This window comes from Trematomus bernacchii, unplaced genomic scaffold, assembly GCF_902827165.1.
Source record: "Trematomus bernacchii unplaced genomic scaffold, fTreBer1.1, whole genome shotgun sequence".
In the NCBI taxonomy this organism is placed as follows: Eukaryota; Metazoa; Chordata; class Actinopteri; order Perciformes; family Nototheniidae; genus Trematomus; species Trematomus bernacchii.
In genome coordinates this window covers 6,726,416-6,749,604 of record NW_022988097.1, presented here as the reverse complement: position 1 = coordinate 6,749,604, position 23,189 = coordinate 6,726,416, and the positions used below count along the sequence as shown (strand labels likewise).

Genomic DNA, 23,189 nt, shown 5'->3' with positions numbered 1-23,189 from the left:
GTCACTCAACTGTGGGAAATTGTTAGGAAAATGTGTGCTGCATGTGTATCTCTGTACGGTATTTATATGCTGGTGTTTGCGCATCAACTGGAACATGAGTGTGTGTACGTGAGTGCGTTTGCATGGCTTCAGCCCAATAATAATGGTCCAGATAGTAGAGCCTCGCAGACTAATTAGCCATATCACTGAGAAAATAGCAGCCTGCTAATTAATGGGTATTATGGCATTTCAGAAGTCACTGCTCTAATTGGGAGGGAACTGAGCCTCGCATTTCCATACTGCAGTAATACCCGCTTTATCCGCCCGTCTATCTCTCTGTCTGTCTGCCCACTTGGCATGCTTGCTTTTAAAACACAATCCTCTACATGCTTGCGGGGGAAATAATTATCCTGCTCTCATTTTCAAAAACAGGATGTATACATACATTTTTTCCACATAAAAGGGAACTACTTTATCCGCAAAGGGGGGAACAATCACTGCAAAACACATTTTAGTAACCTCCGACCCATTATGTTATATATTTATTCTGATTAAATATATTTTTATTGCTTTTAGAGAATAAAACGCCTCATGCCAAGTGAATCGGTGAGTAATATAATCCGTCTGAATAATTCTCTGCATCATTTTGTATGTGTGTGTCTCTCTCCGATGCACATACATATCCCCTATAGATTCCTCTTAACCCTATCAGACGGTGGGACAATCAAAATAGATTTGCATTCAAATGCCACATGCTCGGTATCAAATATCAAATCAAGCCCGAGTCAGTGAGACAGACAGACCTCCTCCCTGCTTCCTCCACTTCCCCTCCTTCCTCCACCCAGGGTCCCAGGGACTCCCATTCTCCCCCGGACGAGCTCTATCGAGTGACAGGCTGTGGCCAGAGCTTGATTGACAGCCTGTTGATGCTTCTCTTTCCAGCACACACACACACACACACACACACACACACACACACACACACACACACACACACACACACACACACACACACACACACACACACACACACACACACACACACACACACACACACACACACACACACACACACACACACATACACACACACACACACACACACACAACTCTCTCCTTCAACACACACACATTTGCCTCCACCACCTCCCCATGCTCTTGCACTGGCCTGGGTGTCTGTGATAGCCCCTGGGCTAGTGCCCCGCAGGCTGCACAGCACTATACATACAAATCACAGTGTGTCAGCCTTGTGAATGGGCCCATTTTGACTTTGTCCTTGTAAAGTCAGCCCCCCCCCCCCCCCCCCTTGAAGCAGGCTCTTTTTTTTGTTTTTTACTTTCCCTCTCAATCTTATATGCACATAGAGGCAGATAAATGATGAAACTTACACAAAGGGACAAGTAGTCGGAGTGTGCACACACATACACACAAACGCACAGAGAAACAAGCAGGAAAAAATGTCAGATTTAAACGCAGTGCTAATGGGCAGCACCTCACAGGAGCAGGGTATAAATACATCAACAACAACACACACATAGACGGTACACACACACCCTAACGGCCAAGTCCCGAGGCCTAATCTCACACACTCAGCTAGTACACCTGGTTAATGTTAAGAGGGCAGTTATAGTCAATTACATTCCCATATAACGCATAAACCTCCACCCCGCCTGTGCCGGGAGAGTAATTGAAAACAGGCGCAGAACGCACTGGGGTCCAGACAAAAAGTCAACTTCCCACCCCTGACTTTCCCATTCACTACATGTGCCGTCTTCCCATTCCATATTGTGGAGTCCTGGGGGCAAATGTATGGGGGAAGAAGGGGCGGGCTGCCATTTGGATATAAGGCAGAGAAAGAGCATGAGGATATGGAGTCATATGAGGTACTGGAGAGGAAGACAAAAGGAATGGGGAGGTGGTGAAGGCTTTGTCTCCCAGGTGAGGTCCAGTTAGGGTCGGGGTGCGGGGGGTGTCGGACTGGTGCTGCTCCATGTGGGTGGGGTGGGGGAGTTGAGGGGGACAGTGGTTGTAAGTAGGAGTTTGAGACTGACAGGTGACATTACCCTGCGTCATGGCTGGAGGGACAGAGGGACAGAGGGCGCGATGGTTATCCAAGCAGAGAAATGTCAACGTCCAGACACCGCTGTGTGACACACACACACACACACACACACACACACACACACACACACACACACACACACACACACACACACACACACACACACACACACACACACACACAACAACCAGGACAAAGGAGTCTGGAGGCTTTGAGAGCGAAAAAGGCTGGCTACAGTTGGCAGAGATGAAGAGATTACATCCTCTCCATTTAAAAAAGGAGGAGATGAGAATAAAAGAGACAAAGCAGAAGAAAAGGCAAGGAGTCACTGCCTATACTACTGCGAGTCAACAACCTTGCATTTATTCATATCGTCTGCTTTCTAAACATCAGCTTCCATCCTGTCGTGGAGCTCTTTCTCCGCATTTGTCCCTTTCCAATCTGCTGCTTTCATTAAAGCCTAACCCAATTTTGGCAAAGCTTATAAAATGTCCATATTGCTGCTCATTCGACCCCATTGATTTAGTGTTTGGTTAAATATTCACGACTGTGGATGCAATTAACATGCTGTTAATGAATAATTGATCGCATCTTAAGCGGCCATAAAACTCATGCATATTAATTATTGAAACAGGAAATATGAAAAAAACAACAACCTTCCTTGTTTTGCCTCAATCAACCTTCTTTCATTTTGTTCCTTTAGTCAGGAAATGTTGAGGGTATTCGAGGGGGAAAAGTGTAGCTCGTGAATGTGTGTGTATGGGCAGGAGACAGGAGGCAGAGAGTGCAGTGAACACTATGCAAATGGATCCCATAAACACCGCTTTAACAGCCCTTATATGCATTTAAGCAGCCTTTTGAGTACATCCATTTAGCTCGTACATACATCTCTGCAGTGTGTGTACAGCTCCGTGTGACGGGGAGTACAGTGCGAGTGAGTGTTGTGTTGACAGAGGTAGGAGCTGCCTGTTTTGAGAGGCAAGTGTTTACCGGGAGCGAACACAACAAAAACAAATCTAGCGAACATGAGGGGGCTTGTCAGCGCGAGGCTGGAGATCAGTCAGCCAACAATGAGCTTTCCTCTCCCACCGTGTGTCTGCTGGTGTGCGGTTATAGGCTGGTGTCACCCCTGGCACCTCCCTGGGCCCGGGTGAGTTTAGAACAATAGCGCGGAGAGGGAGGTGGGGGCGGGAGTCAGCCTTGAATGTGCCTTGCATTAAAGCTGCAATGCACCTGTGGTCAGGTGCAAATTCTACTTCCTTCCTCGTGTGTATGTATGAGAGCACAACTGTGTGTTTGCAGGGTTAAATTCATTATCCGAACACGTTGCACTCCTAAACCACTCTAAAATGTCTTGACATGAAAAATACATCCCAGAGGCAGCCACACACTTCAGGAAAACACAAATTTACATCGTTGCTTGTTATTTATTTAGCACAGAAAAAGCTCTCGGAGGTGTGTGTGTGGGTGTGTTACCCCCCTCTACCTCCCTCTCAAGCACCTAACTAACTATGTCGATGTTGGTGCCTCGGAGCTAAAAGTGACAAGCCGTCAATTGTGTTCCAATATTAACCCCCTCTCAATGTCTGGGTGCCCGTCTTCTTCTCTGTGATGTTGGCTTGATCAAAGAAGCAGCACTTTGGCAAAAATAAGCAGGGAGAGTGAGATGGAGGACACCATGCTGCTTACATACTGCTGAACGACTGCATGATTCCCAGCAAAACACTGTCCCCCTTTTCCTTTCTTTGTCTGTTATTCTCTCTCATTATCTCCTTCTTTCTCTCTCTTGGAGAGGCAACATGAGGCGTTAGCGAATCATGATTCAGTATCCTCTATATACAGCCATGCGGTAAGTAGTAGTTCATGGAGTGTACAGTATACCATTTTATGGAGAGGCTATAGGCTCGAGCTTTTTATATGGAGACAGGCCTTGCCAACATTTCCCACCCCCCTATGCTGTTCTTACTTCTCTGAAGAGGTATTGAAAGAGGGCTGGGCGGGGGATAAAAGAGAGAAGCAGACCACCTGAGTGACAGAATATGATACAAAGATGCCCCGTGTCTGTGTTTCATCTTATCTTAGACGGTTCACCTAGCGGTGAGATTCATCAAACGCACCTTCAGTCAACTGCAAAGGGGATGGGGGGTGAAGGGAAATGGATGGAGAGAGAGAGTAAGACAAGAGAGAAAGTACACACACACACACACACACACACACACACACACACACACACACACACACACACACACACACACACACACACACACACACACACACACACACACACTGGGATAGAGAGAAAGAGGGAGATACGGGAGGTAGATCTCTCTGTGGCTAATTCTCTGGGTGTGGGAAAGCAGAGCACCTAACACAGGTTGGCCTGGTTTCAGTAATGAGTTTGATTTTCCTCTCTGCCTCCTCAGCCTCACTAGGGACCAAGACTGCATAATAACATCCTCCACACACACATCCACACACACACACACACAAACAGGTCTATGGGGAGCTAATTATTCTCACCTGTGTTAATTATTGCTGTAAGCCAATCAGCGGACTCTGTGCTAATTAGGCAGTGTTAGGTCTGATTAGTGTTTTGCAGCAGGCCCACTCAAACTGTTATCTACCATACTAGTCCCCTCAGGCGGGAGAGGAGAACAGGTGGAGGCTTGCCCTGTGTGTGTGCGTCAGTGTGCCAGAGTGTGTGTGTGCGCACTCATCCTTAATAATAAATAACTGAGGGACAAGCTTAAATTCACAATAAAACAGAGTCTAATCAGCTTCTTTTCCAATCAAACTTATATTAAACAAAACAAGGCATGCCATCAATTCAACTAGTCTCTGCCCTCTGAGTTAATTGCCCTGGTTTGGGGTCATTTCTTTTATCTGGACAAACAGCCCTGCTGCCCTTTTAGTTAATGAGGGCTGATCCAGGATCAGTTCTGTCACTAATGGCTCCTTTTTGCCAGGATAACCCCTTGAATTGATCCACACATCACACATCACACAAACCCATCCTGACCCAGGAGAGCTGTCTCCTGTGTGAGTGTGTGTGTTTTTGGCAGAGATGCTCAAAAAGACAGAGAAAGACAGAGAAGAAGGGAGTGGTGAAAGTGTGAATGGAGGGTCTGTAGACGTTGTCTCAGAGGAGAGAAATTAAAAGGGGAGAAAAAAGGAGAAAGGATGAGAGGAGGAGGCGGCGGAGGGGGGGGGGGGAGTGAGAGAGGGAGAAGGAGGCTGGAGGAAACCTTCCTCTTATGACACGATTGATTTTCTTTCAGAGGCTTGAGCCTGTCACTACTGAACACTTGGTCCCCCACTCCTCAACACACACACACACACACACACACACACACACACACACACACACACACACACACACACACACACACACACACACACACACACACACACACACACACACACACACACACACACACACACACACACACACACACAGTGCCCTGACCTCCATGTGTGCCTGCTGGTCCATACTGGGTCTAATGACACCAGGGCCTCCCGCAGATCAATACTAAACTGTCACTCAGCTGGCGAGCACCCGCGCACAAACACACACACACATACAAACACACACACACATACATACACACACAAAAGCAGTCGGACAGATGCAGACGCGCAAAGACACACATGCAAGGTGGGTATGCGCTTGCACATTTGTGTATGCTGGAAGCGATGTTTTATACAACCTCAGCAGATGCCCTCATCCTCCCACTCTGCTTCCCCCCCAAACACACACACACACACACACACTGGACCAAAGCCATATTCTCTCTCCCCAGCCGTACTCTCGCCCTCCTGCTCCCTCACACTGAGAGTCTGGGTCCTGATGTAATATTGATGAGCGGGGATGGAGGCCCTATAAAAAGTGATAGGTCCTTGTGATTGTAAATTATAGATTGTCATCGATTTGACCACACAGAAATGCACACACACACAAACGTATCAAAATAGACACACAACTGCTCATTTTGCCCAGGAGAGAATGGGGATAGACGTCCTGCCCCCCCCTCCTCTTGACTGACTTATTCCACGCCATTCAATCTCTTCCTGTTTCTTTTCTTCTGTCCCACCCGCCTCCCTCCTTCCCTCTCTCCTCCTCCTCAACAATCTCAAGCACCCGTCCGCCTCTCTCCATACACATCTCAAGTGGCACTTAGAAAACCAGACTGGGGCTCGAGCCAAACTCTTCTCTCAGTGACTGTGTGTTTTGTGTGACTTTTTGGTGTCTTGGAGTCAAGTTTGCGGAATAAACAAAAAAACCCTCACAAATCAACACCGGCTGTGTGTTTTCTTTTGATTCTGGACAAGCCGAATAATTCACCAGAAAATGGGTTGACTGAACATCTGTGACTAAAAACATTTGTTTGTCTCTGTTAAATCACTAATTATAGCCTGGCACAACACAGGGCAGATGCAGGCTAATTCACCATTAGGCCGTTTGGTGTTTATTAAACTTTTATAATGTGATCACTCTGATAACGGCACAATTGTTTCCCTGGGCGTGTGTGATTATACTGTTGTACCCCTCTGTCCCCTTGTAATGGCTCCCGCCGAGCATGTGTGTGTGTGTCCGTATGCGTGTGTGTGTGTCTTGGAGCTTGCGGAGTAGTGTTTTCCATTTCTCATTAGAGTGGCACAGACTCCTGCTGCAGGGTCAATGGAGGGGGAGAGGGTGTGTGAATATGTGTGTATCTGTTTGAAGGGGAGTGGGGTGGTAATGAGCGCAGGAACATAATACTACGGCGTCCATTAATGCTCTGAGGCAGTGACATTAGGCATACTTAACTAATAGAGCCAGTCTCTGCAATTACCCACTGTTATCTCTGCAGCTTTAGAGGGGAACCGGCTTTAATAAATGTTTGTAGTGATGTGATAAATGCCAGGTTTGCTCATTTGTAATCCACACTGCGGGACAAGGGGAAACGGGTGGATCTAATTGTTTTACGCCTCATTCAAGAATGAAGAAAAAAAAAGAACAAAAAAAACCTCTTTCCTTTTCAGAACTATTTCCTCCAGGTATATGTTCCTCCCTGTATGTCGAGGACGTATCTCTCTATGTGTCTCTCTTGGCTCTCACAGTGGGGTACTGTTACAACTGTCCTCCTGTCAAACACTGAAAAGCAGTCCATACCGCTACGTCTCTGCCTCCTCTTCCTCCTCTCCTCTCATCTCCCTTTCATCTTGGCCCACATCAGAGAGCGGCCGTGATTGTGTGTGTAAACATCTTGTCATGCTAACACGGGCGTCATGACAGAAGAGAGACACGCTTCATTAACGGCACGCTTGTAAGTTTGCCTTTGTGTTTGAACATGTGTGTGTGGGTTACATGTCCACCACTACAAGTGTGTTATAGTGGGTTTTTTAATTGTCTAGGGTCAGTGGCAGAAAGAGAGGACTTGTATGGACTAGGTTTTTTGATTTAAGGCTACAGTCTACACAGATTTACTCTGTCAATTAACAAGCAAGTAATCACTTGCTAAAGACAATACACCAACAGCTTTTACCTTTCTGCAAACCCCTCACTCTTTTGGCAATAAATCTTCCCTGTTTGTGTGAAGACAATAGCTAGAGGAAGAGAGAGAGGGAGTGGTGTAGAGAGAGAAAACGAGGGGTAAGGGAGGGAGGCAGAAGAGAAAGAGGCGCTGTTAATTGTTTTCCAGAAAAAGGTTGCGAAGGTCTGCACGTTTGAACTGAATGTCACCTCATGTAAATCACAGCGTCTGCGTCGGAGAAGCCAATAACTGGGATAATTAGCGTGACTCTCCGGCGCCGCACGCAGAGATCGAGGAAGAACACGCTGCCGAGCAAGAGCGTTCAAACGCAGGAGGATTCCAAGTGTGATTAACCAGAAAAACCTTCAGAGTTAAATCTGGAGTTCTGAGTGGGAGGAACCAACGACAGACAGAGGGCCAGGTAGAGAGAGAAAGAGAGATAAAGGAAAAGGTACACGTGGATGGTGAAAATCAGAGAGACAAACACATTAGGAGACGCACAAGTAAAGGAAACGAGTGAACATTCCTCCCAGCGAGGTCAAGCCACTCCGTAAACAAACAAACAACGTGAGCCGCGCACACACAAAGGGGGTGAGGCGGTGTAAAACAACAAAGTGTCTCAGTCGATTTGCCTACGCCTTACTTTGTCTCCCCTCATCAGTTACATAAACACAAACAAAGGCCTTTAAATTCGGCTCGGCTTTTTGAAGTGAAACAGTGACATGTGCTTGGGTCTCATTTGTTCATGATTAATGCAAAGTAAAAAGAATATATTACAAATGTAAGAATATATCATCCCTTTGATCGAACCATGCTGTTGACCATAATTGTCTGCATGTTGACGTGGCTGCTTTACGTTTAATTACGCCAGAGATACTTCCTTTAAGATTTCTTTTTGTCTCCGAACATTAAAGCTCATATTAGTCAAGCTCAATGTCACAAAACTCATATATAAGCAGATGGTTAAACTTGAAAATAAAGATATGGGTACTAAATAGCCATGATAGATGTCGAAGTATTTTTTATGTTTTCTGAAAAAGAATTAAAGTCATCCTGCAGAAATATCTCATTAAATGATCAGAGGACATGAAAAGGATCACTGCTATGTTGCAGAGTCTCACCACCACTATCACACTCCATATCTCTCCCTCCCTGTCTCCCCCATGCCGTGCAGGTTTTCCTTCCATTGTGGCGTGTGAAACTGAGAGCGCCGCTCACAGCGCCTGGCCAGCGATCCATTCTTCCTGGACAGATTGATGGAAAACAATCAACAGACTATACATCTTGCTCGGGCACAGCGGGTCACCAGCACTCATCCTGGACACCTGGACTTACATCCTGGGCTACAGAGCTGAGGTAAGGCGCCAAAAGAGGCGCTGGGATGGAAACTGGCCGATGGGAAGTCAGACGCCAGGTTGGGGGGCATGTGGAGCTGGCATGAGGGCGTAGAGTCTGCGTTCTCGCTTAGCAGAAATAATCAGTAAACAATGAATCATCAGTGAAGGGCTGGGAGGCTATACTCAGCCTGATGGGAGCGGAGGGCCTGGGATCCTTCGCTGAGAGGAGCTGCTGTGTCTATTCAATTACGAGCAGCAGCACAGGCAGCCATGTAACACATTGCCTGTGAGAGAGCACTTAGTGGGCCGTGCGCTCGACTGTCCACACACATCAGAGCGCTGAGAAAACAAAGCGTTGCCCCTGCCGCACACACACATAAGCGTGCACGTCAAAACGTATAGCGTCACACCGAGAGGCACATGCTCGCGCTCTTCACGCCTCATTTGAAAAGCAAATTGAGCGCATCTTCTAGGGCGAGTCACGGACTAAATCCTGGAAAACGTTACCCTTCCCTCACTGGCGGAGCCACACACACATTTCCCACGTCATGCATGAGACCTTACACATAGTAAATATATCTTCTTTCTGTTTCACTCCCCTTCTATCTCTATCTCTCCGGCCTGCAATTTCCAACACCAGAAATGTCTTAAATAGCTCTCAGAGAAGTAGGACGCTACTCATTTGGGTCAGATCTGGCCGGCCGAACCCCTTCATTCTGGGGCAGAACAAACACTGACACAAAGGCAGTGGGAACGGCCAAGCTGAGCAGTCAGGTCAAGCAGGGAATGTCAAGCAGTAATGACAAAGCATTTTGCAGAGAAAATAGAGCCACAATAGGGCTATTTACAGCAATGAGGCCCAGAACTTTTCTCAGTTTTGACATTTGTAAATTACATTTTATATGCCCTAATAAACTTTTTGTTACTTGCATTCAGCTGGGGAGCATTAGCCTAACTGCCTATAAAGTATGATAGTGGCTCGGTTTGGTTTATTGGGGAAAGAATTAAAAACATAAATACACACACGCACCTTAGCATTAAAACACTTACTTCCAGTGTTTACCCTCGTTGTTTCCTCACCACAAAACAAAAACAGCTTGTGCTAATTTGATATTTCATATCATGGAAACAAACCCATGTTTACTCTGGGAATGATGTGTTAATTATTTTTATTTTCGTGGGGTGCTGGCAAAATGAAAGTGAGCCAGTTGTTGGGGGTGAGAGTGCTGAAGGTCTGGATGAGAGAGAAGGAGGCAGCGCTGTTTTAAAGGCTCCTCGACCTCAAAACTCCCAGCTGTCAATCAGCGCAGCCGTCCGTCCCCTGGGGCTGCGCTTTCCTCCAACCCCTAGGGGGGGGGGGGGGGAAGACTACTGCAGGGAAAAACAGAACACAACCAAACAGATGCAGAGAGCTGCAGGTCAATGTGTGTGTGTGTTATATTTGTGCCCGCCTGTGGATTCTTATTAGTGCGCATGCGCCTGAATATGTATTTGTGTATGAGTTTATTTGAGGGTGAGAGCTGCATCTGTGTCCATGTGTGTGCATGTGTGCGTATGTGTGTGTGTGTGCATGTGTGCGTGCACGTGTGTGCGTGCGTGTGTGTGTGGGGCAGATTTGTGAGGCGGCCAACACCTGAGGGAGGGGAGTTCTGCCTGCATATCGATGAGCCAGCAACTCTGCCTCTTTGCCCCTGAGCCCTGCTCAAACACCACAACCAGCTCAGGGCCAGTCCTTTTCAAAGCCTCCCATAAAGTGTAATGCAGCTGCCCCCCCCCACCACCACCACCAGCCAAAAATGAACAAAAGAAACATATGAGAAGAAAAAAAAAAGCCTAAAATAAAAAGATCTCTCCTCCCCTAAAGAGAAACACTGAAGAGAGATGCTGTCAGCCTCGGGGTGTCATGACTCCAGCTTCTCTTTGTCTTGAAGGGAAATGTACAGCTAGTGATAGGTGGTCAAAGACACAATAGAAAAGCAGCTATGAGAAACAAGCGGACAAGAGGGGGAAAAGAATGACTACCCTGTATAATACAAAAAAAGAGGTCCAGGAAATGGGACGGCACCAATAATTAATAAAGAGCTCAACAGACGTCATACACATCGGCAGATTCACTGACAAGAATGTGGGATAGCTGCACTGTAAGTGTGTTTTCACCTTCTGACTAACAGAGTCATGGATATGAAAGTGAAACTAAGCTGAGGGGACGGAAGGCGCTGCCAGTAAACCACATTAGCATCAAATGCAAATGAGAAGGGGGCTAATGGCTGGACAGGTGCAGACTGGGCCTCTAAATGACACACACGCACACACATCGCAGGCAACACACACACACACAAATGAGATGGATGAATTAAACATGGGTGGGCTCGGCTTGGGGGGCTGGCAGGGCTGACATAAAGTCAATGACATACATTATTCACTAGAGCACGTTAGCCCAGCCAAGGCAACACATGACCTCTCACCCCAGGAAGTGCATCCAAACATAACAACCAAAACAATGAGGGGGTTCCCCACTACAGAGGCAGAGTGACAAACAAGCAGCGCGGCAAGAGGCATCGGCCTGGAAAATGCAATCCTCACAACACTGAAAAGTTGACTTCCAGATGTGTCGGGTTATCTGGTGTAGAGCCAGAGCAGGTGTCGGGCTGCGGAGGGCGGAGATGAACCAGAACCTGCTCCACAAGCACTAACTACCCACCGTGAAGCAGAGCCGCTCCGTTCCACCAGCTCGCAGAACAGGAAACTGTCGGCCATGACATCATCCTCCCCGGGAGGAGCACTTCCTGCCCGACATTCTTCACTCAAGACACACACACACTCGCCAGGAAATGGCCTCTATCAACACACACACACTCCTGGGGAAATAACCAACATTGATGCGGATACACAAGCACAGACACGCATGCAAGGAAATGGGCCACATCAACGGCAGGCTGCAGGAGTGTGTGTTTGAAAACACACTCAAAAACAGCTATAAACCTGAAATAACATTGTCTGTGCATGTAAACTTGACCCCCCCCCCTCCCCCACACAATGGGAAATGCAGGGCCATCCAGTGGATCCTTATCTCTGGTCACAGAGAGTTTCTCTCCCCCCTCCAGAGAGGCTCTCCCTGCCTGGGTGGGGGACACCCTGCGGCAGGCCTGGGGGAGCTGGCCGGGCAGGAAAGGGCCACGGGACACAGGTGGGAGGAGGCGTGAGAGGACACATGGGGCCGGAGGGACAGTCATACCCCCAAAGCGAGTCAGATTTGTCCTAAATTATCAGGATGCAGCAAGTAAATAAAAAAAAACAGATCTGTGTGTATTCAAGAAAAGCTATGTGGAGGAAAAGCAAAGGTGAGAGGGAAATGTGCTTGTGATTTGAGGCCCATCCAGGCACATGATAGTTTGACTAGCAGTGACTGCATATGATTAACCCCACACTAACCAGGAGTGATGGAGAGAGGTGGGAGTGGAGGTGGGGGCTCCCCTCATATTATCCTGCCTCTGTAAGAGGCTAAAGTGGACCACACATGTTTCCCCGGGGAAGATATAGAGAGGCGCACATGAGCTTCTCACCTTTCAGCTGCTGCCTGCCCAGTGTCAAGCACAGACACAACACATCATGCCAAGGTCTCTCTGAATTACCAGGAACCCCCCACCTCAAAGGTTAAGAGCATACATTATAGCAGGACTTGTCTCTATCTTCAGGACTGACTCATTCAAATGAGATGGACTTAAAGAGACACTCAAAGGGATGACAACGCTACAAATTAAAATACACGTTGCTGCTACCATGATATAAACTATAAACATCCTGAAAACAGGACAGATTGTGGGGAAGTTTTTTTTTCAAGTTGAGTAAAAATCTAAGAAATGTTAAAGTGCTTTTTGCTATCAGCTTAAACAAATATGCTTCATAATTAAAATCTGCATGGCATTGGTCCTTGTAGACGCTCTAAACCCCAAACAAATTCTCTTTGCAACAGGAGGTGAGGTGAAGGGACGGGTGAGGGAGATTCTCCCGGTGAGAGAGTGCAGCACCCAGAGCGCTGCCGATCCTCACTGTACCAGATTTGTTCTCCTAACAATCAAATAAGTTTCTCATTAGCTGACTTTATTTTTCCTCATTCCTGCGGTTTTGCTGCAGTGGCCTGTTTCTCCCGTCTTAACGAGAGAGAGCTAATTAGGCAATCAGACCCATTACTCTTCCAGAAGAGTTAGAGCTAGCCCAGCTAATTAGGGCTGTAAAATCTAATCATCTCTGCAAAACAGCAGAGGGCTAACGAGCCCTTATTTAACGAACTAAATAACTTCAAGGGTGGAGAGGGGCTGTTGATGGTATTTCTTTATGAATTTGAAGGAGGGGAACTCGTGGTAATTGAGTCAGTTTCACCCTCACAGTTATTTGTTTGTTTATGAATCCCTGATTATTACAACTGCCAAGAATATATTGGTACTAAATGAGCAAACATATAAACCCTCCTCTCCTTATTCCCCTTCAGTCCCCCCCTTTAAAGCGAGCCAACCCCTCTGTTCGCTCTTCTCTCACCTGACCTATTTTCCTGTCCAGAAAGAGAAGAGAGAAAGAGCTGGAGAGGAAAACAGAGATATTGCTGTTGTTTTCCCTCCCCCTGTTCTAATTTGTTGTTCGTTAATGCTGCCCTCACACCTGAGCCATTGGGCGTCGAGGGAATACCGCCAGCGAGCGACCACAACACATGCTCAGTGCGGGAAAGCTGTTCAGAGCAGAGATCAGCCTGTTTCACCAAGGTGCCTCTGCTCAAACTGCGGCAAACTGAAAGGGAAAGTTTAACCGTACGCCGAAGCCAGGATGGGTGACAGATGAGAAATTCAACAAGTACGCACACATGGCAAACAAAAAAATCAAAAATATGGAGTGATGGGCAGGCGTGTTGTGTGAGGCCACGTGGCGGGGTGCAGCTGTCTCAGGGAGCGCTGAGGTGAGGCCTTCCGCTTCACTGGAGCGGAACAAGGGTGGCGCACACACAAACTCGCACACATACACACACACACACACACACTCAGGTAAAGAGTGGCTTTTGACAGAGCAGCAGCGAGCACAGGACAGCTGTGTTCATCAGATAGCACAGGTCACTGCTTCATTAACACTAACACAAATACACTCAAATGTGACAAATTCAAATCAGACATAACACCTAAATGACCTACAATGCACTACATGACCATGCATTTGTTTGGATAGGTTGAAAACAAACTGAAAAGGAGATACTTCTGCACGCTGCAACTACTGCTCAAGTATAAACAAATAATTTCCCTCACACTGTAGGTCCGCATTATTCACACGCGTGCACACAGCACAGGCCCGACTGTAAATCTACACACCGTTTTTTTCAACTGACAGTAAATCAGGAGAGCTGCTGCATCATTCAGAGGTGGTTTATGACGGCAGGAGAAAGGTGTGCACTTGAAGAAAAGTGTGTGTGTGTGTGTGTGTGTGTGTGTGTGTGTGTGTGTGTGTGTGTGTGTGTGTGTGTGTGTGTGTGTGTGTGTGTGTGTGTGTGTGTGTGTGTGTGTGTGTGTGTGTGTGTGTGTGCGTGCAGGAGTCTGCCAGTGTCAAAAGCGCTTCAGTGTAAAACACTCCAGATTTATACACAGAAACACACACACACAACCGCCAGGCTGTAGCTGTAACCCTAACTGCTCATCAGCTAAGTCATCAGCCCAACCACACAAACACTGTTTGACCACACTTGAAGCAGAGCTCAACTGCTCTGTGATTGCTTCTACCACACACACACACACACACACACACACACACACACACACACACACACACACACACACACACACACACACACACACACACACACACACACACACACACACACACACACACACACACACACACGGCATATTATTTACTGCTGTTTCACACATTTTGTGCACACAGACGATTAAGGTTTCTGTAATTTTAAACGGCCTGCGGCCTGTCTTATTAGACGTGCAGGTTCCTTTTTTTTCCTCAGACAAATCAAATGCTTCCATTGGTTCACTCCACTTATATGAACATTTGTCGTGGTTTTTTATATGCATGGGTTGTTTCTGCCACATTTGCTGCCAGTGTATTCTGCACAGCTCCTATTCTGAGCCACAGGCAGCTGATGTGCTACACTTGTCTCTGCGATGACAGCGCCACATCACATCGGCTGAGGTCAAAGGGCAAAGTTTTCTTACCTGTCGATGATGACAGGGTCTGATGGGGTCTCGTTCCTGTTGCCACAACTCTTCTTATCGCAGCATCGACTGTGGGGAGGGGGGGAAGTAAAGACAAAGGGGAGTTAGTCACTGAGATGTAACACAGAGAAATAACGATAAGGTACATCACAGAGAGGGAGAGGAAGTCAGATGAGGGTGCAGGAAAGAGAAAGAGGAGTAAAAGGGCGTGGGACTTTGGCAGAGTTTTAAGAAACAATGTGAATTGGATTTCTGCCGGGCTTCCCGAGGTAAGACCGGGGCTCTAGCGCTACAGTAGGTGAGATCAGCGGGGTGATTTTTCGGAGAAGTTTTGAGGAGGAGAGCTAAAGCAGAGAGCTTGAATGGGGCTGGATACAAACTTGAATTAGCCTCCAGGGCTCAGGTTAGCTCCATTTCTGTCAGACATCACACAACCAGACATCTTATGTTCTCTATTTTTCCTCAGTGCTCGTCCCCTCCCTCTATCCCGCCTCTCTCTCTCTCTCGCGCTTTTCTCTCTCTCTCAGAAGTGGGTCACAGAGTGGTCCCACTGGACCTGGGGAGTAGTGCATGCTGGGTAGAAGGGGGTTGCATACTGATGTGACGAGTCCTTTCTGAATCGTTTGACTGCAGCACAATATAACAGTGTTGTTGTGTGCCGTCAGCCCCCCTATATCCCCCAAAAAGTATCACAGCGTCTACCTTTTCTTCTCTGTCTGTACCTGTGTCTGACTCCATGTGTGCTTCTACTGTACATGTGTGTGTGTGGGAGGGGATGGAGAAAGACACAAAAGAGAGGGAGTGAAAGGGGGGAGACAGATTGACCCTCCCCCCTACTTTCTTGCGTCCCTCAGGACAGGAGGTTTGGAGAGCCAGATCAGATTTCTGATCTCGACCGTTTCCTGCAGCGTATGAAAACAAGTGGTCTAAATGGCCTTGTGTGATAACCAGGAAGTGGCTACACTTTGCCACTGGCTATATTCTCTACATGTAACTCTACATGTATTTCTAAACGGCTGGTTTGTATGGGGGCAACCACAAACTTTGTGATGCTTTTATTGATTGTAAATGCACGCACAGGCCTGCAAAATCGCTACGCTTGCTTCTGTATATTTGACTGTGCAAGTGTCTGTATTTTATGTGTAATCCGAGCCTGTCCCCCTCTGCACATAGCTCAGTGTCAGGACACAGCAAAATGCATGTATTACACAGACTAAGGAGGATGGGTTTGAGTAATGAGCTTTTCCTTGTCCTAATTAGCTGAACATGAGAGGGATGCACACACCACACACACACACACACACACACACACACACACACACACACACACACACACACACACACACACACACACACACACACACACACACACACACACACACACACACACACACACACACACACCACACACACACACACACACACACACACACACATACACACACACACACACACACACATCCCAACAGAAATAGGCCAGGGCCCATCTTCCCAACCCACTTTGAGGAAAATTATTAGAATTTGATTGTAATTGAGCAGTGCTCCTCATGTATTTGCCACCACTTTATACCGACAGAGACACATCCGATGTGAAATAAGTATACATGTGTATGTTGATCGGGTACAAAGTGTCAATTGGACCAATAAATGACAGCTATACCTGGGTGTGTCTTGTCTTACCTGCACATGATCTCGTGGGTCAACAAAACCCGACACATCTCTGGGTTTTTATCCTGGCCCTCATAGATAATCGCCTGAAGGATGGAGAAGAAAAAAAAAAGAAATCACAGAAGATTCAAAATAACCGTGATTGAGATTTTTTTTAATTGGCATGTGTAAAAAAAAAAGAAAAAAGGGAGCCATGATGCAGGGGCAAATTCAAAAAAGAGAAAAAGTGTGTCTCTTTCATCTGGGAGTAGTTTTGCCTATCTGGCAAATGTGTGTGTCGTGGGAATCCAGTCCTCCTGAACAGGAACGCTCTGTTCTGACAGAGACAGTTAAAGAGAAAGTGTGTGTGTGTGTGTGTGTGTGTGTGTGTGTGTGTGTGTGTGTGTGTTTGTGTCGTGCATGTGCGTACTCCTGCGATTGCATATGTGTTAGTCCGTGCACGTATGTTTATATGCTGTGTACAGTGAGCAGTTGGACTGCCAGACTGGAGTATAGTGCACCATCTGGTCCATACAGCACAGCGTCCAAAAATCTAGTCTGGTTACCCCTCCAACCCCACTCAACATGCTCTCCAGGGCTGTGATCACCCTGCACACACACACACATACACTGATAAACATGCCAACACACGTGCACAAACACACACGCACAAAAAACATCCCCTCCTACTCCTTTCATTCTAAGGCAAACTCTCTTCAAGCCTAATGGCACTAGAGGCGGAATTGGCAAAACAAAAGACCTGATATCAAAACAGTGTTGAAGGGGCTTATTTTCTGCGTGTCTAAGTCATCGGTACGGAGAATTCCCTCAGTGTGAGCCAGCCCACATGTGCTGCTCTGTATTTCTTTGTGTGATTGAATTGGCCATAACACACTCTGGGATAGTTTGTTCTGTTTCACATTGAGGAAATGAGGGTCAAGGTCCTCAAAGAGTGAGCTGGCATGCATCACTGTCTCTCTCAAACACTAACACACAACCGCTTCTGCACCTCGCTGAAATATTCACACACTATCACACACACACACACACACACACACACACACACACACACACACACACACACACACACACACACACACACACACACACACACACACACACACACACACACACACACACACACACACACCGCCTGGTGCTTGTAGAAACACACACACATCCACACACCATCCCCACTAACTGGCTGCTGTAGAGGTAGAGTATGAGGACACATGTCCTCTACTTTTCTGGGCCCCTGTAAATGTATTCCACAGGTAAGACAGGTCGTTTATCAAGCCGCCTGTGCTGAGCTGAAGTTGAGGGTCTCAGACACAGGCATGCAGCGGGGGGGGGGAGGAGGTGGAGGAGGGGGGCAGTTGGTTGGAGGTAGGGGCAACATTCAGACCCACACAACCAGCGAACGGATGCACGGGTTCACTCTTTAAACCTGTAGTTTAATGCAGACCTCTTACCTGTTTAGTCATAGAGTCGATGAGACGAACATACAAGTCCTGCTCAGTCCTGATCCCTGCAGAGACACAGAGAGAGGGAAATGATTCAAATGTGACCGGCAGGCTTTACTTAACATCTGAGGCAAAGCTTTCCCCATTCTGGGGGATATTTCAGATCACAAGTTGTATTCAATCTGAAGTCTCCTCTGAGACACTTATGGAAACCGATTGAGCCCAAACTGTTAGTAATGACTTTCTGTATTTGTTGCATGCTTGAGACTTGAAAAATGTTTATTTCTGTTGATTTTATCGCAAAAAATGTAGTAGAACTTTGTAAATGTGCACAGCAGGGATGAATGAATTATAATCAAGATTATTTAATTATTCAATCGAGGCAACAAGACTACAAAAAAAAAGAATCATTAAAAAGTAAGATGGCAAACATTTTATTATGCTGCCTTGGGTTGTTTACTGCTGACCGGAGAAGATCTATTTAATGTAGGAAGCTCCAAGCAAAACATAATTATAATTATAATAATGCAAACCTAAAAATAATAATTATATAAGAATCATATTGTGGTAATTAAAATAATGTGTAAATAACATTTAAAGCATTTAACATAAAGCATTACTCATTCACGATTAATTAAAAAATAATACATGTAAAGAACACGATGTGACCTCTTAAGACATTTGTTTCCCGAGTTTCCTCTCGTTGCTTTGGCGTATCATTCGCACACTGCTTTTGTTATTGCTCAATAAAAAAAATGATGGAAGCTAAACTCACCGTTACTGTAGAGGAGCTGAAGCCTATAATGGATCCCATTGTTGGTCTTTTCCCCCGTCGTTTCCTATGAAAATTAAAGCAAGCAGAGCCGGTCAGAGCAGGCATCTCCTCCTGGGACTCTACTGCGCGTCCACAACATAGCTACGTTTGTCGAACTGTAATATCATTTAAATTACTTCGATATGTCATCCACGCAGACAAAAGAAAGAAAAAAAGTTTTAAACTTGAACTACTTTTCTTTACATGTTTTGATGAAATATAGCGTAAAACGTAATGTATCGAAAATCTGACCTTTTGAAAAAATAACTAATATATAGGACTCTTTTCAACTTTTACCTAAATTAGAAACGGAAATCGTTTGAAAATATTACCACAAAGGTTAAAGATACAATAATATTATTTATATATTCAGTAAATCACATTGTGTATGGTATATAATATTAATGTGTGTTAATACTAACACACAGTAAAAGGCCATTTGGATCTAATAAACAAGTCAATACAAGAGCTGATGAATAAAACAAGCATTTAAAGTAAAACACTCCCATTTAACGCTACTTGCAAACAGATCAATATTACGCTTGATCGACGTATCAAACCCGAATATTGATGTTTTTTTTTGAAAATTAAATATTGTGTCTGACAACACCTGCAGAAATAAAGCAACCCGCTGTGCTCAACTGACATACGACATATTAATAATAGTGGCAAAAGTGTTCATTCACTTGATTTACACCTTTACGTAAATTAGTTCAACATTAACTTCGAAGGTTCTGTATTTATAAAGAAAAGCTAAGATAATCAGAAGTGTGTAAATCTTTCAGGAAACCACATCTAAAAAGCCTCCAGGACCCATGATCCCTGCTGTGTGCGTCTGGCCACTTTGTTAACACACGTCTGGTAATTTATCACTTTGACTTAACAACCAATATACTGTGTCATGCATCAGTCGATGCTCCGCTAAAATGCACGCATTACAAGTTTATTTTAAAGATTTTATTACAAACTGTCATGTAGTGATTTGTTTTGGGTTTTTATGAAATGTGCAAACTCACCTTATCCTTCTCTACAAAGTCGATGTAGGTGGTTCTCTCTATTTCCACCGGCTGGCCCTGTCTGTCGTACAAAGCCAGGACGAAGTGGAAGAAGTTGGACTTGCGAAGATTGGAGGGCGGCTGTTTCTCGAAGTGTGCCCGAGCCAGACCCACTCCGCTGCGGACACAAGCACAAACCAGCAGCAGCCACCACGGAGACAGTTACAATTATTTAATTCAATTAAATTGCAACATAAATGAGATTAGCTTTAGAATATATAATCTACAATCACCTATGTTTCAGTCACTGTCCATTAGAAAAACCTTAAATAGGCTACATATATGGCATAATTTAATTAAAACATCTTTCTAATTCGCTGAAAGGCCATTTTAAGTTTAAATCAACAATCATTAAACAACTAAGTAAAAGTTTTGAGCTACAGGCCTAAAACAGTTAAAACATAACAATGTATTATTCAAACATAATTTTGACAAATAAATTGCTTTGGTGGCAGGAGGACTACTGTCAATAGAAGTGTGATATTTTATTTCTAAATTTAATAAGGAATTCGATTTTTTGGTTGAAAAAAACACTGAATTTGAACTGTAGAAATATATGCAAAAAATAACCTCTGCTTACTAAAATGAAAAGCTTAACCACCACCGAAGTAAGGTGAACATCTGAAAATCACTCTCACAGCCCACCAAAGTGAATCCAAGCCTTTCATTTAAACTACAAGCCGTAAAGTGCCTGGAGCTAACTGTGCTTTTCCTCAAGAAATATGCTAAACCACTCTGAGGCACACGCAGTTATTATATTATCTTATATTTAGAGCTGAAAACTTATAAAAGCCAGCAGGAACAGTGGTTATCCAACTGTACGTCCTCTGGGAACGCGAGCTGCCCCGAGTGATGCAGCCCCTCCGTCTCTAACACCGCGGATCTGAACGCGCTCCCCGGTCTCCACGCCCCGGTGCAGCGCAGCGCCAAGGCCGCCTCAGGCTCACCTCTGGGCGGCTGTGTTGGAGTCCAGCACTCCGGCGCCCTGCATCCATGTCCGAACCGCGTTCATCCCGGCCACCATGGGCTCTTCTTTCATACTACTCCCACTCCTCTGGATGCTCTCGTGGATGCCAAACATCAAAACGCACCTTCACACCGTCGCTATCTCTCTCTCACTCTCTCTATCCTCCTGTCCTTTGCTCCCTCCTTTTTTGTCTTCTTCCTGCCTTCCCTCCTCTTGCGTCTGTTTGATCGCACTGTCAGAGGAGCAAAGTGGCGTGGTCTATTTCACTTGGCGTTTAGTTGCGCGTGTGTTTCTCAAAGTAAACAAAAAGATGCGACATGTGGAAGGAAAAGGGGAGCTGTCAGCATCCAGGGTTAGCTGCACCTCATGTCAGCGACTCCACAAGAAAAAGAGGGGGAAGCAGCAGCAGCGGCAGCAGCAGCTGTGAAGATGAACACCGTTGAGAGCGATGAAAGGGGAAGCGCAGGATGAGAGGCTGCACTGAGTTGGCGGCAGTCCCCCGGATCAAGGTGCAGCTGACAGAAACACAAGCAAAATGTCACTTTTTTCCTTGCAAACAGTCCACGGTGTGAAGGAAAACCAAGGAGATGAAACACGCTTCCAAGCTCCGTCGTTTTATTTACTTCTCCTCTGTTCAGATGAATGAAAACGGGAGATTACGCGCAATTAAGAAGCAGTCCTGGGCAACAGCGTCTGTTCCACTCCTCGTCAGCTCCTGCTCCGGTGCTTTGCGCTCTATTCTTCCCTGAGGGATCACTTTGGACCATCTCTGGGATGCCAAACAGGAGAGAACTAGTAGGTGAGGGAGGCGTGGTCTACAAAGCGAACGGCGACGCCCCCAAACACAGTTAATAACACGGACAATCAGCTGTCCACCAACCCAGACGAGCACGCTGCCCGCCCGCCTGCCTGCTGTCCCCGCCTCGTCCCAGCGTCCCGCCCCGGCCACTTAGCCAGAAGCTGTGCACAGACCGTATGTGTGTGTGCGCTCATGTTGTCTTGTGCATTGACAATTAACGTATATCAAACATCAGCTCAGGGGAGTACATTAGTTTAATCCACGCAGTGTGCCCACTGCGACTAAAGGGCAGAGCGGAGAGGAGCCCCGGGGTGGCGGCGCTGACATCCATCCTCTTCTGGCTGCGTTTGTCACTCGATCTGCTATGGAAAAGTGCCCGTATCTCTGCAAAAAAAGACGGAACAGAATGCGATTAAATGTTTACAAGAGCATTACACAAAGTGGATATTTGTCTCATGATTATGTGACAAAAACACCAACAGAACACAAACATTTGAACATAGTTGCGGTGTTTTGTGCAGATTTAATGTTGCTTTCTTGTGTCAAATTAATTCAACAGCAACAAACGAGTTAGGAATTTTCCACATTGTGCATGAGTGTTACGATCAAATGACTTAATTTGAGCATTTAAAATGACATTTAAATGTACTTTCTCGTAAAATCGGAATCAAACGCGTTGAGCAGTCCAAGTGCTCATTCAGAGTATCAGCTCTGGCAGATTATGAGCTTAAGAAAAGTTTCAGCTCACAAAAAGCTTGGCAGTCTCTGCGAGCATTTTTCTGTTACAGCCCGATGGTTTGAAATTAGCTTTGATTAGATGCATTACATAAATCTTGTGGGACTAAATGCTGAATCCAACATAAATATGAGGATTACAGCTAAACTGCATGTGTCCCGCTGTCCAAAGAATTTGCAAACACTCGAAAGTAAGGGCTCAAAAACAAATAAACTAACACAAAATGGTGAAATACAACATTTGCATGGACCCTGAAACTGCACGGTGAGCTCATGAAACAGTGTTGAACCCAGGTTGCATGAGAGCATTTCTTCCCCATGCTGCCATCCGTTCTGGTTTCCCCCATCATTACAGAGTCATTTCTAAATTGTCAAATCGAATTGTCTGGGGGCCATCTGTTCATAAGTCCTGTTTGGTTCATTGTAATGAAATGGACCAAGGAGAGAGTCCGTTTGTTTTATCAGGTGTGCATCTTTGAAAATTAAGATTTTATCAGCAATTGTTGAAATCAGTTTGACACGTGTATGTCGTTTGGATCACAGATTAGTAAAGCTGCCTCAGGAAAAAATTCTGTAAAAAAATACAGAATGCGCAAATTTGTGCAATATAAATAC

At 45.8% G+C, this 23,189-nt stretch overlaps 1 protein-coding gene across 2 annotated transcripts in view; it reads right to left on the bottom strand.

Annotated features, from left to right (window-relative positions):
• ebf1a (EBF transcription factor 1a) overlaps window positions 1-21,849 on the bottom strand; it is a 52,535-nt gene extending 30,686 nt beyond the window's left edge. For both annotated transcript variants that reach the window (XM_034121335.1, XM_034121336.1), the window contains exons 1-6: window positions 21,021-21,849; window positions 20,035-20,191; window positions 18,980-19,043; window positions 18,214-18,269; window positions 16,775-16,848; window positions 15,095-15,163 (exon numbers count right to left, since the gene is read on the bottom strand). In XM_034121335.1, coding sequence (XP_033977226.1) covers window positions 15,095-15,163; window positions 16,775-16,848; window positions 18,214-18,269; window positions 18,980-19,043; window positions 20,035-20,191; window positions 21,021-21,154 — 554 coding nt within the window. In that variant the 5' untranslated portion in view covers window positions 21,155-21,849. The remainder of the gene's footprint in view (window positions 1-15,094; window positions 15,164-16,774; window positions 16,849-18,213; window positions 18,270-18,979; window positions 19,044-20,034; window positions 20,192-21,020) is intronic.
• Between the last annotated feature and the right edge of the window lie 1,340 nt (window positions 21,850-23,189).